General features: G+C 41.4%; 1 protein-coding gene across 1 annotated transcript; it reads left to right on the top strand.

The window, feature by feature from the left end:
• Positions 1-1,391: 1,391 nt before the first annotated feature.
• Positions 1,392-16,157, top strand: LOC149280174 (V(D)J recombination-activating protein 1-like). Its single transcript, XM_089500745.1, has 3 exons — positions 1,392-1,525; positions 2,159-2,262; positions 13,012-16,157. The coding sequence occupies exons 1-3, from the start codon at positions 1,392-1,394 to the stop codon at positions 16,155-16,157; spliced, it is 3,384 nt and encodes a 1,127-aa protein (XP_089356871.1).
• The last annotated feature ends 1,489 nt before the right edge of the window (positions 16,158-17,646 follow it).

Below are 17,646 nucleotides of genomic sequence, written 5' to 3'. Positions count from 1 at the left end.
ATAATTACATGGAGGTGAGCAGTTACATTAATGTTTGAGGAGCCCGACTACCCGGCTGCTGGAATTTGTCCGGCCTCGATTTACAGTCCAGCAGCAATTAAGATGGAAATGATCATTTAAAATATGCTTAAAAATTAAGTCAGAATTTTAGGTTGAATAAAAATCTAGTATTTCAAGTAGCTGTACTTTTATATATATATATAATTTTTTATTTTTTTTTACTGGCTTTTTAAATGTATACACATTACTAATAAAATGAATGGACAGATGGAATTATGGGAATAAAGTGTCTATTGTTTAACAGATAACCGAGTACCAAATATATATACCAAAGAGCTTGTGTCTCCGGGTGCTAAAAGTAAAGCATAAGAAGGAACCGACTATATAGAAGACACTTCTTCCTAAACTCAGCATTGTGGACATTCACATCCGTATATCTAACCCACAAATACACCTGATACAAAGTAACCTCCTGATCATCCCGTCAAGGATACAGAATGAAAACACTGACAGTAAGCCGGGACGCGCAGAATGAGAAGGGAGTCGGACATGCGCTGGGAATTTCCAAACATTTTCTTTTCTCAAAGGAACTCCGAGAGAGAATTCCTAGCATTCCTTCCCGTAAGCGGAGCTCCTATTGGCCGGGGAGTCTGACGCGGCAGAATAATCACTTACAGAGCAGTAATTCACGCACCGGGGTTTTCTGCTGTAAAGGGAGGTTTCTGTTTCATCCTCGGCAAACAGGTAAAGGATTACATTTACAAACGTTTACGCGGCGCGGGATGAGATCCTGTTCAGCTTTGTTACTTTGCAGACGGCGCAGCCAATAAAGTTAATTTTCATCATATTAACTTCTGCTCAGTGACCACGATTTAAACACAGAAAAAACAAAAGTCAGAATTTCATTCAGTGTGGTAAGGTTTTCTTCTTCTTTTGGATTTCTCTGCCTATTGACTTGTTTTATAACGCCGGGCCCCGTCCGCTATAAAAGGCAGAACAGTCAAATCTCATAACTTTTACAAACACATTTAAATTTCTCCCAAAGTACTACTTTATTTTATCTACCAATATCGTTCAAGTGTTTGGGGTCACTTAGAAATGTCCTTGTTTTTGAAAGAAAAAGTATTTTTGCCCATTAAAATAACATGAAATGGATCACAAATTCAGCGCAGACGGGGTTAATGTTGTAAATGACTATTGTAGCTGGAAACGGCTGATTTTTAATGGAATCTCTCCATAGGCGTACAGAGGCTCTTTATCACTCCCATCACTCCTGTGTTCCAACGGCCCTTTATCACTCCCACCACTCCTGTGTTCCAATGGCCCTTTATCACTCCCATCACTCCTGTGTTCCAATGGCCCTTTATCACTCCCATCACTCCTGTGTTCCAATGGCCCCTACTTGCAGCATCCACTACGTCAACATTGGACTTTGGGTTGGGAAAAGGGCCAACACCTATGGGGGGATTGTGCAGACCCTCCCTGTGCGTTTGCAAGGAGCCACACAGACAGCTATCATATGCATGTAAGGCTTTAAAGGTAAGAGTTACAACAAAAATAAACATTTTGGCGTTTAGCCCACAGCTTAAAAAATATAAGGGTTATGACAACACTGTCTGCTTTATAATGTCCTGCTTGCACACAGGTGGAAAGACTCTGCTTCCTTGTGTAATTCCAATGGAGACCTAAATCACAACGAAAGCAAATCCTTCCCTTTATGGGCTGGAAACGAACGTCTGTCGGATGCAGATTCAGTTCAAAGATAAATATTATTATTATTATTAATAATAATAAGAGACGGACAGATTCACGAGAATGGATTGCTAAATCTAGCCTTCGACGTCCTCAGCAGCGCAGTCACTTCGCATGTCCTCGCCTAAAACACAGCTATGAAGCCACTAAACTCTCTCTCTTTACTGAATCCTCCTTTTTTCTCACACTGACCGAGTGACACACGAGCGATGCCACCAGGAGACATCTGGGGTCCCAAAACACTAACCTGTAATATTTACATTGGTGGCCCCAGGGACGGGTCTCTGGGTCTGGATGTCACGCTCTCGTCACCTGCCGGCTGTCTCTGCTGCTGTCACTGTCCATTTCTCACTCCCTTTTTCCTCTATTTTCTGTCTCTGTTTCTTGCTGTCTCTCTATTTTCTAGGTCTGTCACTTTCTTGGTTATTGTTACTGGATTTGCCGCTCGCACCGTCTACCTGCCGCTCTTTCTTCCTGTCTCTGTCACTTTTTCTTGTACTCTCTTCCATAGTCAGTGTTTCTTGCAACAACTATAACTGGGTCTCACTGTCTCTTTCTCTGTCGCTGCTCCTGGGCCTTGATTGTAACACTTGCTGGCGGCTCCCTTTCTTTCCCTGAGTCTGGGTGTGACGGTCTCTTTCTCTGTGACTGGGTCTGGCTGCACTCTGTCTCTGCCAATGACTCCGAATCAGTGGCAGTCACTGTCTCTTTGGCTGTCTGCGGGTCTGTCACTCTCTTTCTCTGTGACTGTCCCTGACTATATGTGTTACTGTCTCTTTCCCTGTGACTGTCCCTAAGTCTATGTGTAACCGTCTCTTTCTCTGTGACCGTCCCCGAGTCTATGGGTAACCGTCTCCTTCTCTGTGACTGTCACTGAGTCTATGTGTAACTGTCTCTTTCTCTGTGACTGCCACTGAGTCTATGTGTAACTGTCTCTTTCTCTGTGACTGCCACTGAGTCTAAGTGTAACTCTCTTTCTCTGTGACTGTCCCTGGGTCTATGTGTAACGTCTCTTTCTCTGTGACTGTCGCTGAGTCTATGTGTAACGTCTCTTTCTCTGTGACTGTCCCTGGGTCTATGTGTAACGTCTCTTTCTCTGTGACTGTCGCTGAGTCTATGTGTAACGTCTCTTTCTCTGTGACTGTCCCTGGGTCTATGTGTAACGTCTCTTTCTCTGTGACTGTCGCTGAGTCTATGTGTAACGTCTCTTCCTCTGTGACTGTCCCTGGGTCTATGTGTAACTGTCTCTTTCTCTGTGACTGTCACTGAGTCTATGTGTAACTGTCTCTTTCTCTGTGACTGTCCCTGAGTCTATGTGTAACTGTCTCTTTCTCTGTGACTGTCCCTGAGTCTATGTGTAACTGTCTCTTTCTCTGTGGCTGTCTCCGTGGCTGTCACTGTTTTCTGCCCCTGAGTGAGTCACTTTGTGAGGAGATTGTTCTACAGGAGAGGGGCTCTTTCTGCTGTAACGTAAACCGCGGGAAACCAAAACACTTACCAACTTCTAATCTACTTCTCGGGCAACCTCGTTCTCTTCTCCATTTCCGGGAACTCTCGGGCGCTGAAGACTTTTTCCTTCTACGTCACACCCAAGAACCCAAAAAGCTCGCGAAGACTGGCTCTTAAGTCGCACCGCTGCGCCTGCGCAAGGGCAGTGACGTATAACTTCCGGCTTACACCCGTCTTGCAGCGATGCGTTCTAGAGCTCAGGCCCTGTATGCGTTCCACGCATGCGCATGAAATTCACTGAGTTATAAAGCCACTTCTTGGAACGAGAAAAAACACTAAGAAGAGCCATAATGTCGCTAAAGCGCGGCGCCATTTTGGTGGAAAACATTTAGTGGGAAACAAACTGTTCTGCTTCAGACATACATATATTACATGATTAGATACCACTTCTACATGCTTGATGTTGCATTATGTAACACATTTACACTGGAAACAATTAATACATTGCATATAATAAAGATTATAATAATAATTATTAAAATAATAATAATAATTATTATTATTATATTGTTCCAAATATGGTGATTAGATTGCTGCTTTTAGATGATTACAGAAACGTATGTTACATTGATATTTACGGTAATACTATATTTAAGTCTCAAGGCTGCATTAACATCAGTGTGACCCATACCTCCCACTTGTCCTGTGTTTTGCGGGATTGTCTAAAGGAGCGTCAGAGGATCTCCCCTGAATGGCCCAGCGATCTGTGAAACCAACAGAGGTCCACGCTTAACAGCTCCCACTTGACCCCCAACCCAACTGTACCAATTTTCTCTAGACATCCCCACCTCTACCCCGCCGCCCAACAAAGAATCCCCAGTTCAGACACATAAAATGGCGGGGGTTACCGGGGAATGAGAGCTCGGCAGGAAAGTGGCCAAATCGGGACAGTTGGGAGGCATGCAATTGTGTTGTGTAAAAGGGACAGATCCAGTTTAATGAATCATGGGCCAGGCTTTTAGTCTTTCTGCCCGTCTCTGGCTTTGGGCTTCAGATAAGTGGATTTATTATTACTTGGTTTAATAATTGTGAGCGATCCCTTTGCGAGATTACGAAAAAGTTCAGTCCTCTCGTGACCAATCATGAAAATGACAAGATTGATTTGAAGGCCGTCTGTAACAATGTTTCGTAGTTTACTTCCAAAGCATGGACGACATTGATCATTGTCTTTCACCGCTGTAACATTACTTCCATTTGACAAGCGTGGCTCAGAGGTTCTCTGATGTTTCTAAGGTTTGGGTAGAATTCCAATACCAGTTTCTCCACAGCAGATACGGGCTTGGGCATGTTAAAACGCATGCGCACTCTCATTCATCACTCAGCGATCACAGACGCATGGATGGAGCTTTCCAGGAGAGTCAACATCAACAACCTTCTAAAGATGAGCTGAGTTAGTCGCTTACTCTTAAAAATGCATACGCTGAGATGAAAGTTATCTTAAGGTCCTACTTGGCCCCACTTCATGAAGATACTTGGTTCTCCTCGACGCCAGGACATTGTTAAAAAAGTATAGTATGGACATACCTGGGAACTCTCTGGGTTTGGCCCGGAGTCTTCAGGTGAAGAGCTGCTTCACTAGGTCTCCGGGTCACCTTCTCCTATGTCTGGGTAGAAGAGCGGAATTTTCATATTGACAAAAAGTCCAGCAGTGACGAGGATAAGACATTAAATCCCAGCGCTGTGCATGTACTCTCATGTCGTTCAAGGGAGCAGTTTTTGGGGAGATCTATGCCATGGAAGGCGATGGTGACAGACTCACAGACTATGGTGGGATATTAGCTCACTTTACCTTTAGGTGAAGCCAAAGGGTCACACAGTCTGGAGCTGAGTTCTAACCTCCTCCCGGTGGAGGTGTTTTTCCATTATTCGAGCCATTTGGTTAAAACATTCGGCAAGTTTCTACATAGAATCTTCACGATGGACTACATTTCAAGAGTCTCAGGGGCAGCTCAGTTAGGAAGTTCCCAGGTATGCTTCCCCAACACCGGTAGACCCACTCCTGCTCCAGACACATTTTCCACATCTAACTGATGTTACAACAAGGATTCTGCTTTGTTTCCTCAATGCCCATTTTCTTCTAACATCGGCAACCGGAATCTGGATTGAATACGTTTCATTTTGGAACCTGCATTGTAAAAAGAAAGAAACCCTGGAGTCATAGGCGTAAGGGGAACATGACCCTGCCAGCACTACAGGACGGTGCACATGGTATTAGGGCAGGAAAGGGTTAACTCAGCAAGGGTTAGCACGAGGTGAGAATGCACAGGGAACGTGGGGGAAGTCACAAGGAACGTGACTGTAGGGGGAAGGGGACAGGGCTATAAAGCCCCTCTAAGCACACGTGCAAGGGGCAATTACTGAACACCACAGGAGCAGTTTCCCGCCCGCCCTCCCTCTTTTTGTCTTTTGCTTTGTGTTTTTGTGTTGGCTTTGTGTGTTTTTTCTTTCCCCCTTTCCCTCTTTCTTTTTGCAGGATCCGTTTTCTTTGCTGTGGCGGAGGAGTTCCCTGGAGAAGTTTGAATGATAATGGGAGTGGCAAGTTGATGGTTTTGGTTAGAGGTTAGAGTTAATGCCCTCCCTGTACAGGATTAAACAAAGCGTTAAGGTGGAGCTCCCCTATCCGACCCGCGGTCGCTTGGGCGATTGTGGTATCCGGCGGAAGGGGTAGTGTGAAGCCATTGTTTGGTGTTTAGGTTGGGAACCCTCAGCGGTTTGTACACAGGTGTACAGAAGACTGTATAGTATTTATACAGAAGTTATTATTAAAGTGTTTTATAATAATTTATAAGATGTTAAATAAAGTTATGTCGAGACATTTGTTAAATAAATGTCTCGGCCTTTTCTAAATCCAATCCTGCTGGTGTCTGTCTCTTATTTCGGGTTTGAGAAATGGGGAACCTCCTGGGTATGGGCAGTGCAAGGGTCATGTGTTAACATGTCCCTTATTGCTCAGACGTAATAGTCTACATAGCCCTGTTAGACCCCGTATGTCACCTACCCCTCTGTCATACATATTTGGGTGATGTAATCAAGAGAACTTAGAAGGTGAGCTAAACTCCATGCCAAAGAAAACGGAGAAGATCAGGTCAGTAGAAATAGATTATTTATTGATCCATCCTCGGTCCCATATATGAAGCAGGTGTCCACCACAAGAGGAGAGAGATAGAGAACGACTCAGGTAGAGAGGTGAAACGCCAGACGCGTTTCATGCTCAGCACCTCTTAATCACTGGCAGGTATATGGGTGATGGGCTTTAACCCCTTAATGACAAAGCCCGTACATGTACGGGCTCACAATACGTTGTTTCTAATGGGTTTAAGGACAACCCAAAACCTTGGCCATTCTCACAAATGCCTCATGAGGGCAGCAGCTACGTAGACATTAACGGCGAGCACGCTGCTTTATTATTGTGTTTTGCATTGAAACACTGTGACAAGCGTCACTTGCCAAGCTAGGAAACCTGTGATTATGGTGTCTCTGTGATATTTACGAGCCCCTTCCCTAAGTGCACCAACCTACTTTTCTTAAAGCACTTTGTACGCTCTGGATGTCGCTGGAGCAGCGCGCTCCGCCGCTATCTGACGGCTCATTTCAAAAAATATTGGAGCTGACGCCTAAAGTTTTATGAGATTTACACCTCTGCGATAGGGCTGATTGCCTCTGCATAATGTGTACTTTCATTGCCGAGATTTCTTCTGTGCCATCTCACTTATTTCACTATGAAGGGCCAACCCAAGCGAGTAAGGAGAACGCCAACAAGTCTCTCTGATTTAACCGTACGTCATTTTGGAAGAACTCAACCCATTCTTGCGGGAGGATCTCACCAGAGTCCATTATTCCTTATAATAACTGAAAATAATTGTAAATAGTTGAAATATTTAATTGAATATATATATATATATATATATATATATATATATATATATATATATATATATTTAATAGAAACATATTCTATCATATTTTAGAGCTTCTTGATCCAATGAGAAATCTGACTGCCTTTTCGAGCCAAGAAGGAGTTTTTCCACCTAAGTGGCACAATTAGGAAAATAGCTTAATTGTTTTTTTGGGGGGGTTTTTGCCTTCTTTCAGATCAAAAGCAGGAAGGATCGGTAGACGGTGTGAACTTCATGGATCTTTTTTTTCAAACTAAATTTCAATGTTAGTAAGATGCCCAACGTCAACGCACATCCAAACTCTGTATTTAGTGATGAAATCTCAAGTGTCCCATTCGGATGTTAGGGTGTATATGGTTGGGTCGCAGGGCTGGACTGGAGATGATTAGGGGGTCCTGGCACTTTAAGGCCAGCAGACACCAATTTACATGATTGCGGCCGCCGTCGGATGTGATTTTCTACTCGCTCAGCATGTGGCCGGGGTCTACCGAGCCAACAGCACCGTATCTGCTGCTGGAGTGGCAGATCGGGTGAATATTATTATTCATATTTATTGTTTTATTTATAGCGCCATCATATTCCCCAGTGCTGTACAATGGGCAGAGCCCTGCTGAATCGGGATTCCGGTGGGCAGAATTGCTGCAGAGATCTCTGGTATGAAGCATGAAATAGATTGAATGGGGCAGATTGTCAGGTGCCATGAGAATAAGACACTATGAGTGATCTCTCTGTATACTCTGCGCCTGCAGTTAAGGTCATCTTTTATAAGATAACCCGATTTTTATAACGAAATCCTGGTACATTTTTTTCGATCATTTATTTATATGTTTGGTTTTTTTAAAATATATAGGGAAAGAAGTCGTGGAAAAACCCTGAGAGTTCGCAGGTATGGTCATCATCAGTAACACATCTGATGTAAACATAATGTATATAATTACAATTAATCATATTTGTACCTGGAGCTGCTGTTGTTTTCAGTCACGTGATATGTTGGGTGACTTTCCCGGCTCAAACACCTCACTAAGCTGATGCTTTATGGCAATAATAATGAAGTCCGTTCCTTCATAGACTTTCATTAGTCAGAGGGTCCAGCTAGGTGATTAAGACTGAGTCATTCTGTTGTTCCCACACGCAGTATGATAAGGAGTCGGGGTGTTTGTTTAGTAGATTGGGGAGAACTTATACAAACGGCTGATATGCAGTTGCCTGAAAACATTATATTACAGGGCAAAAACCTCAGCAGTTTTTAAAAATATTTTGACAACATATTTTTATTTATCTGGCATTAGCAATAAAAAAAATGGCGAAGATTCTTTTAAATGATCGACGTCGGCTTGTTTTATGGCTCATCCCGGGAAACACGTCTCCTGCTTTTCCATCTGTAGAGATGCTCGTTTTATTGTCAGTCTGATTTAAAGCAGATTTCGGCATCTTCGCTGATAAAGATCAGCATTTTCCAATTAAAATGCCATCGCTTATAGACACGATGGTCTAATCAGACAGACTCCTTAGCGCTTGTCTATAAACGCTGGAGGATCACATCAGGGCCCCCGTGAGTTACGTTAATAAAACATGACATTCTGCATGCAGCGCAGTCCCTGGCGGTGGGTTAAGCAGAAGGGTCACGTTTCCCCCGGTAACTGCACGTGATAGCAAAAAAATGTTCTTCAAGAAGCCCCCCCCCGAGTTTAACTCCCGGGGTAATTTTTCCCGCGGACGCCGGATGTCGGGAACCAGTTTGTTTCAAATATTTCCTTTCCAGGTAACGCAAGCAGCAGATTTTCCCAACATCCCCCCTTATTCCCGCTTCGGATGAAAGAGCTTAAAGCCTTAGCTTCTAATCTAAAGCTGCTGTTCCACTTAGACAAAATTTTCATTGAAATCTAAAGATGTGATTTTACATGGCTAAAAACATATTTCTGGGAAAGGGTTAATCATTCAATAGCTCTTGGGATGATATTTCTAATGACGAATTTATGTAAGGTGTAAAAATTCAGCAAAACATTCTGTTTCTGCTCCAGATGAAAAAAAAATTAATAATAATAATAATAAAAAAATATATATATCTATATATATATATATCTATCTATATATATATATATATATATATTATCCTCAGAATTGCTCCAAGGTTATTGATTGGCTATAAAAAAAATAAAAGCGTTAAAGAAAAATGCTCATGAAATAAATCTGTTTAAGGAAAATCTTAAAGATTGTCTTTAATCACAATGCTGACCACCGGCTAAGACTTATGGGAGTCGGAATTTGCGAAGAATATATTTTATATTTGAATTAGATTTTTTTTTTTCTGTGCTGGCAGTGAAAGGGTTGAACGTGTTTGCCCTGACATGTGGTTGTTTGTCGAGGTACGTTTGACCCACAATAACAGAAATCGTTGCGTGTTTTGAAGTGGCGGAGAATAACACAGCTGTGACTGTCATGCACGGTCTGCCTCCAGCTGCTTGAGAGGGTCCTTTAAATCGACGTGGGTTAAAAAACTTCTCACCCTCCAAAACAAAAAGCACCCCAGGTGCAAAAAAAAAAAAAAAAAAGATGCCCTGGGCTGGGTAACAGGTGGGGCAAAAAGGGGGTCTTTGTCTCCTTATTTTCCTATTGGCTGCTCCACATCCAGAATCCGAGAGGTGCCAATCAGCCCTGGCGCTATATAAAGGGCACAGATCACCTTTCTAGATAGAGCTCATCATCCAAGGCTGGGAATCCGTGTGACACGCGTGTGATGGTTGACACATTGGCACCAGGTAGGGCATCTATAGAAATTAAGGACATATAGAAGAAAAAAAAGGGGGTTTCATGGGGTCTCTGCACCCCCTGATATGACCCTGATCCCTGTGACTGTTCCCACTCCTTGCTATCTGGGTTACCTGATATTTGCTGTTAAATCCCAAACTTTTGTTACATATTTTTTGCTTTAGAATTAAAATTCCTTTTTTTTTTTTTTTAATTCCCACTGGTGTTAACCCTGTATATACCAGAGGAAAGTGCAATGATGTTAAACTACATCTATAGGCCAATCCTAAATATTTTTTCTTTATTTTTTTTTTGCTATTCTGCAATATTAATTTTTTTTTTGCTTTAGTATTAAGATTCCTTTTTTTAATTCCCACCGGTGTTAACCCTATGTATGCCAGTAGAAAGTGCAATGATGTTAAACTACATCTATAGGCCAATCCTAAATATTTATTATTTTTTTGCTATTCTGCAATATTTATTGATTTTTTTTGATCTTGGTTTTCCACTTTTAGTGTCTAGTGTTTTATGATTCTCACCTGTAAAGGTGCCTATGGTTTAAAGCGTGATTAGGAAAGATCTTAAAATTTTGAGATATACTTTGAAAATCTAAAGACTGTTTGTGTTCAGTTTAGAATTCATGTATTTTATCACTTTTGACATTATAAAATAAGTAATTGTTCCGGTGCAATTTGTCTGCTTTTTTTTTTTATGGTGTTTATGATGTTATTGCGTTTATGTTATTTATTGCATTTATTTAATGTTTCGTTTGGTTTACTGGGAAAATGTTTTATTACAAATACATTTATTTACTAAACACGTTTGTGTAGCTCTCCTGTTACCTTTATGATGTCATTAATATGCCAGAAATGTTAATTTTATTATCTTTTATACTGTGGTATTATGGGGTAATAATAGATGTTATGGTGTTTTTACTAGAATTACTGGGTAAAACGGTTATATTCACAGGTCGCCAATGTGCTCTCCAACTTACTGGAACTTTTTGGTTCTTTAATTATCCAGTAAAAAGTGTTTTTAGGTTATTTTAATGTTTCTCCTGCGTAATGGTTATTAAAATCATCCTTTCAACTTTTAAGGAGCCTTGCTTGTTTAAGTATACATTATACAGGGCCAACCAAACTCTTCTTGCCTTTAAAGCTCACTGGGGTTGGCCAAATGCCTATCCCATGAATGTTTACATTTCCTTACTGTATTAGCCTCTACCACTTCTGCTGGGAGGTTGTTCCACTTATCTACCACCCTCTCAGTCAGCATCATTGTATGTGTCTTTCTGTAACTCTCCTGGTGTATACAATTGTGGTTGGTAACACTGTATCATAAAAGCTTATCTTTCGCTCCTTTTTTATTTTGTCAATTAAAATAACATGAAATGGAACAGAAATCCAGCGCAGATGGGGTTAATGTTGTATATGACTATTGTAGCTGGAAACGGCTGATTTTTAATGGAATCTCTTCATAGGCGTACAGAGGCCCTTTATCACTCCCATCACTCCTGTGTTCCAATGGCCCTTTATCACTCCCATCACTCCTGTGTTCCAATGGCTCTTTATCACTCCCATCACTCCTGTGTTCCAATGGCCCTTTATCACTCCCATCACTCCTGTGTTCCAATGGCCCTTTATCACTCCCATCACTCCTGTGTTCCAATGGCCCTTTATCACTCCCATCACTCCTGTGTTCCAATGGCTCTTTATCACTCCCATCACTCCTGTGTTCCACTGGCTCTTTATCACTCCCATCACTCCTGGGTTCCAATGGCCCTTTATCACTCCCATCACTCCTGGGTTCCAATGGCCCTTTATCACTCCCATCACTCCTGGGTTCCAATGGCCCTTTATCACTCACATCACTCCTGGGTTCCAATGGCCCTTTATCACTCCCATCACTCCTGTGTTCCAATGGCCCTTTATCACTCACATCACTCCTGGGTTCCAATGGCACGTTGTGTTCGCTGATCCAAGTTTAAGTTTAAAAGGCTAATGGATGGTTAGAAAACCCTTTTGGAATTATGTTACAGCTGGAAATTTCCTTGTTTTCCATGAAAACAGCTGAGTGACCCCACACTTTTAACCACTCTGGTACATACATATATATATATATATCCCCAGGGCTTCAGTCCATCATTAGTCCTAAGGAGGCAGGCGGCAGTCGTTCCCGCAGGGTGATGCAGGGCAGCTGTCTGTATTATTGTGAAATAACGCCAGCATGTCTGTGGTCATTAATATAATGATACAATAATTATGAGATCTTTATTCCTTCTTCCAACAGACAGAAAGCCTACAGACCTGCACAGAACTGCAGGAACATATCCACAGATATAATATATACTGGCATTTATATATATATATATATATATATATACATATATATATATGTATGTTTTATAGGGGCTCGTCTTTAAGCTAATCTTTATTGTTGCATTTTAGGCTGCTGTTTATTATAAATCTGTCTCAATATTTATAACAAAAGAGAAGTAATAAAGCGAGGGCTGCACTGAATGATTAGTTTGTACTTGCATTGACCTCAAAAGTGCAAATTATTTTGTTGTCATAGAAACATAGAATTTTATGGCAGATAAGAACCTTACAGCCCATCTCATCTGCTCATTTCATCCTGCCGTGATTATTACTGATATTATTTGGTCCTTTGCCTTCAGTTTAGCATTATGCCTGTCCCACGCATCTTTAAATTCTTTCACGGTATTGATTTATTATTATTTATTGTTTTATATAGCGCCATCAAATTCCGTAGCGCTGTACAATGAGTCGACAGGACATAACAAGTATAGAACATAACAATTTGACTTACAGAAACAACAAGTTGCTACCACTTCTGCTTTAAGGCTGTTCCACGTATCTACCTCCCTCTCAGGAAGTAAAACAACCTTACATTTCCGCTAACCTTCTAGTTTTAGGTGATGATCTTGTGTTAACATTCCTTCTCCTTCAAAATATAATTGCCTCTTTAACTTTGTTGGATACAAAGTTGTGTTGACATTTTTTTCACCCCATACAGTGATGTTTTATTACTAAGGAAATGTATTTTATGAATTTTATGAACTTTTTTTTTTTTTTTTTTTTTTTAGGTTGTGATGACATGGAAGACCCATTGTTGAATGTGCACCACTGCCCAAGGCCCAACCAAATTCAACGTCCGTATACTAAATTCTCAGAATGGAAGTTCAAGCTGTTCCGGGTCAGATCCTTAGAGAGCGCATCATCTGAGGAAGAACAATATTCCCGGGAAACATCGTGCACCAGTTCTCAGGAGGCATCTCCGGTTCTTCAGCAGGACTCAGAAGACCTTAGCATGGGGTCCGAACCAGGACCAGTTACAGATATCAAATGGCCAGAGAAAACCGTAGATGACAACCATGAACCAGAAGTGCAAAGACTGGAAGGAGAAGCCCATTCAACCTTTTTGCAACAGCTGTGTCGTATTTGTGGGGCTTCCTTTAAGACGGATGGACAGAACAGAAAGTATCCTGTCCATGGTCCTGTTGACAGCGAAACCTTGAAGGTACTTAGGCGAAGAGAGAAGAAGGCGACCTCCTGGCCCGACCTCATCTACAAGGTGTTCAAAATCGATGTAAAGACCGATCTAGACACCATCCACCCGACGCATTTTTGCCATAACTGCTGGAATATCATGAACCAGAGATTCAGCCACAATTCCAGCGAAGTTTATTTCCCCCATAACAAAACTGTTGAGTGGATGCCTCACTCGGAGACTTGCAATGTTTGCAAGTCCACCAAATCCTGGGGGAAAAGGAAAGCAGGAATTCAAACAAATGCCCTGCTTGCCAAAAAGAAGAAGACGGGGGTTGATATTGTCAAAAAGGCTAAGAACTCACACCATGTGAAGACCAACAAAGCTTTTAACCAGATCAAAGTTCATTGCAAGAAAATCCACCTGGACACCAGTCTGCTGGTGGTAGACTATCCATCTGACTTCATTAAGTCTATCTCATGCCGGGTCTGTGAGCACATCCTCTCCGACCCCGTGCAAACATCATGCAAGCATCTGTTCTGTAAAAGCTGCATTCTTAAATACATCAAGATCATGGGTTGCTACTGCCCATCTTGTAGATACACCTGCTTCCCTACTGACCTCACGACGCCTGTAAAATCCTACCTCAACATTTTCAATTCCTTGGTCATAAAATGCACAGTGCCTGGGTGCGACGAGGAGATCACCTTAGAAAAGTATGGCGCTCACATCTCCAAACACAAAGAAACCAAAGGCAAAGAAGCTTACGCTCATATTAACAAAGGAGGCAGACCCAGGCTACACCTGCTCTCATTGACAAGAAGGGCTCAGAAACACCGTCTTAGAGAGCTGAAGATGCAAGTGAGGGCTTTTGCTGACAAAGAAGAAGGGGGAGATGTTAAATCGGTGTGTTTAACACTTTTTCTGCTGGCCCTGAGAGCCAGAAACGAGCACAGGCAGGCAGATGAGCTGGAGGCCATTATGGAAGGCAGAGGAGCAGGTCTTCATCCAGCTGTTTGTCTTGCAATAAGAGTTAATACATTTCTTAGCTGCAGCCAGTACCATAAAATGTACAGGACTGTCAAAGCTACAACCGGAAGGCAGATCTTTCAACCACTCCATGCTCTGAGAAACGCAGAAAAGGCGTTGCTTCCAGGCTATCATCCTTTTGAATGGAACCCACCGCTAAAGAATGTTTCTACCCGTACAGATGTTGGGATCATTGATGGCCTCTCGGGTCTCAACAGATCTATGGATGAGTACCCTGTGGATGCAATTTCCAAAAGGTTTAGATATGATGCAGCCCTGGTCTCTACGTTAAAGGATATGGAGGAAGACATCTTGGAGGGCTTAAAATCCCATGATCTAGATGATTATCTGACAGGTCCCTTCACTGTGGTTATTAAAGAGTCCTGTGATGGGATGGGAGATGTGAGCGAGAAACATGGGAGCGGCCCAGCCGTACCTGAAAAGGCAGTCCGTTTTTCCTTCACAATCATGACTATCAGTGTTCTCGATACTAATGGATCTGTTCGGATTTTCGAAGAGACAAAACCAAACTCTGAACTATGCTGCAAACCACTTTGTTTGATGTTGGCCGATGAATCAGACCACGAGACTTTCACCGCTATCTTGAGTCCTCTCGTAGCAGAAAGAGAGGCCATGAAAACAAGTGAGCTAATGTTAGAGGTCGGCGGAATTCTTCGGAATTTCAAATTCATATTCCGGGGAACCGGGTACGATGAGAAGCTAGTGAGGGAAGTGGAAGGACTTGAAGCTTCAGGCTCACATTATATCTGTACGTTATGTGATTCTACTCGTGCGGAAGCTTCCCAAAACTTGGTTTTCCACTCCATCACCAGAAGCCACTCTGAGAACTTGCAGCGCTATGAGACATGGAGAGCAAACCCATACCGTGAATCAGTTGACGAGTTGCGAGACAGGGTCAAAGGAGTTTCTGCCAAGCCCTTTATTGAAACCCTCCCGTCCATCGATGCTTTGCACTGTGACATTGGTAACGCAGCTGAGTTTTATAGAATATTCCAGCTGGAGATTGGCGAGGTCTACAAAAACTCCAACTCAACCAAAGAAGAGAGGAAGAGGTGGCAGGTCATTTTGGACAAACATATTAGAAAAAAAATGAATTTAAAGCCCATCATGAGAATGAATGGAAATTTTGCCAGAAAACTCATGAGCAAAGAGACAGTAGAAGCTGTATGCGAGTTAGTCCATAACGAGGAGCGGCAAGAGGCTCTCAGAGAACTGATGGATCTGTATCTCAAAATGAAGCCAGTTTGGAGGTCCTCATGCCCGGCTAAAGAATGCCCAGAACTTCTATGTCAGTACAGTTTTCACTCACAGCGCTTTGCAGAACTCCTGTCCACCAAATTTAAGTACCGATACGACGGCAAGATCACAAATTACTTTCACAAAACCCTTGCCCACGTCCCCGAGATCATAGAGCGTGATGGCTCTATCGGCGCTTGGGCCAGTGAAGGCAATGAATCTGGGAACAAGCTCTTTAGGCGCTTCAGGAAAATGAACGCCAGACAGTCTAAATTTTATGAAATGGAAGATGTACTGAAACACCATTGGCTGTATACCTCTAAATACCTCCAGAAATTTATGAACGCTCATATTATGCTAAAAAACCAAGGCTTCACTTTAGATGTAGAGCAAAGAGTGCCTCAAGAAGAAGAGCTGGACTGTTCTGTGGAAACTTTAGAGCCAATGGAGTTCTGAACACTATAGAGAATAGAGAATCTGGGTTTTTCTTTTTTGAACTGGTCCGATATCTTACACTTAAATTGGGGTACACAATCGGGGACTTTTCCTATATAAAATGGGTCATGGAAACACAAATTAACATCTACTGTACTAATCATGTTTGTCAACGGTTCAATGCAAGACATACAATATAAGGACTTTTTCAATCCAAGGATAGGTAATTGTCTTGTACGGTTATTTGTTTTAAGAAAAATGGGGAGTGGGATATATAAAAAAAACAAATTTTTAACATGTTGCTTCCACATTTCTTTAGAAGAGCAAAGTTTGGCCATTTCGTTGACCGTTGAGTTAGTAAGCCCGGATAGTTCTAGAAGGCTAAAACCACCTTTACAGGAGCACATTGGGTTTTTGTTTTTTAAATTTGTAATTTGCACCAGAGTATTTTTTTTACACTTAATCCTACCGAATATTACCTACTCGAATGAATGAATGAATGAATGAATGAATGATAAGCAGCATACAAAACGATGATTTATAAAGACCAAGCGGTCATATCACCATAAAAATCAATGGAATAGTCTGGTCAGGAGGAAAAAAAACTATTGGTTTCTATGGTGATTTCACAACTTGATCTTTATAAATCACCATTGTATGTTAAAGAGCTGTAAAAACTTTCATTCAAGAGCTTGTAGAGGTAAAACTCTGGGGGGCTACTTTTGCGTGAATTTGAAGGGTGGTGATGTTATACTATAGCGGAATGCAATTTTCCATTGGCTGCTATGGCAATAAAATAACTTTTCAAACTTTTTTCCTATAGGTATGAAAGGTCACAAAATTCAAGTTTTTTTTGTTTTTTTCACATTTTTTTCAGTTTCAAAGGTAACCAACCAGTTAAATTCAACAAAAGAAGCCAATTTGCCTCAACTGTATGAAAAATTGGCAATCTTAAAAATCAATTTCCAAAATATGACAGGTGACCCTGAGTTTACCGTCCCTACAAAAGATAAAAACAATCATTTTTTTTTTAATAATAAAAGACACTTCTGGGCTCTTTGTAAAGACCTGTCTACTGTTAATGCCATTTTGACAAAGCTGGCAATGACCTTCACCAATTTAGGTAATAGGAGCAGAAAAAAGTCATATTGCACAGAATTATGTCACAAATCACAAATAATATGTTTGTTAAGGCTAGATAAATCTCTGTGTCATAATTTTTGCATGATATACTTTATCCTTTTGCTGTGCTTTTAGGTATTGAAATGGTTAATGTTAATTAAGATTTGTTAATTAGATTTAATGATGATTTTTACATTTAATAGAAAGGGGTTAATAAATTAGGGTAGCTGTCTGGCGCTTGGAGAATTTTATGATTTTATGATAAGCTGTATTAAAAATAGCATAATTTATAAAAAAAATAAAAAAGTAAAAATTGGTTGAAAGTGGTCATATCAACATAGCAACCAGTGGACTAGTACGGTTAGTGGAAACATTCCACTGGTTGCTA

This window comes from Sceloporus occidentalis, unplaced genomic scaffold (assembly GCF_023333645.1).
Source record: "Sceloporus occidentalis isolate IW3139 unplaced genomic scaffold, rSceOcc1.0.p SCAF_158, whole genome shotgun sequence".
In the NCBI taxonomy this organism is placed as follows: domain Eukaryota; kingdom Metazoa; phylum Chordata; class Lepidosauria; order Squamata; family Phrynosomatidae; genus Sceloporus; species Sceloporus occidentalis.
This window is presented reverse-complemented; position numbering and strand designations above follow the sequence as displayed.

Coding starts and splice junctions, on each gene's coding strand:
- LOC149280174 (XM_089500745.1), top strand. CDS start 1,392: ATGGCCCCTACTTGCAGCATCCACTACGTCAACATTGGACTTTGGGTT. Junction 1,526..2,158: donor CAGACAGCTATCATATGCAT/GTAAGGCTTTAA, acceptor TCTATTTTCTAG/GTCTGTCACTTTCTTGGTTA. Junction 2,263..13,011: donor TTCTTGTACTCTCTTCCATA/GTCAGTGTTTCT, acceptor TTTTTTTTTTAG/GTTGTGATGACATGGAAGAC.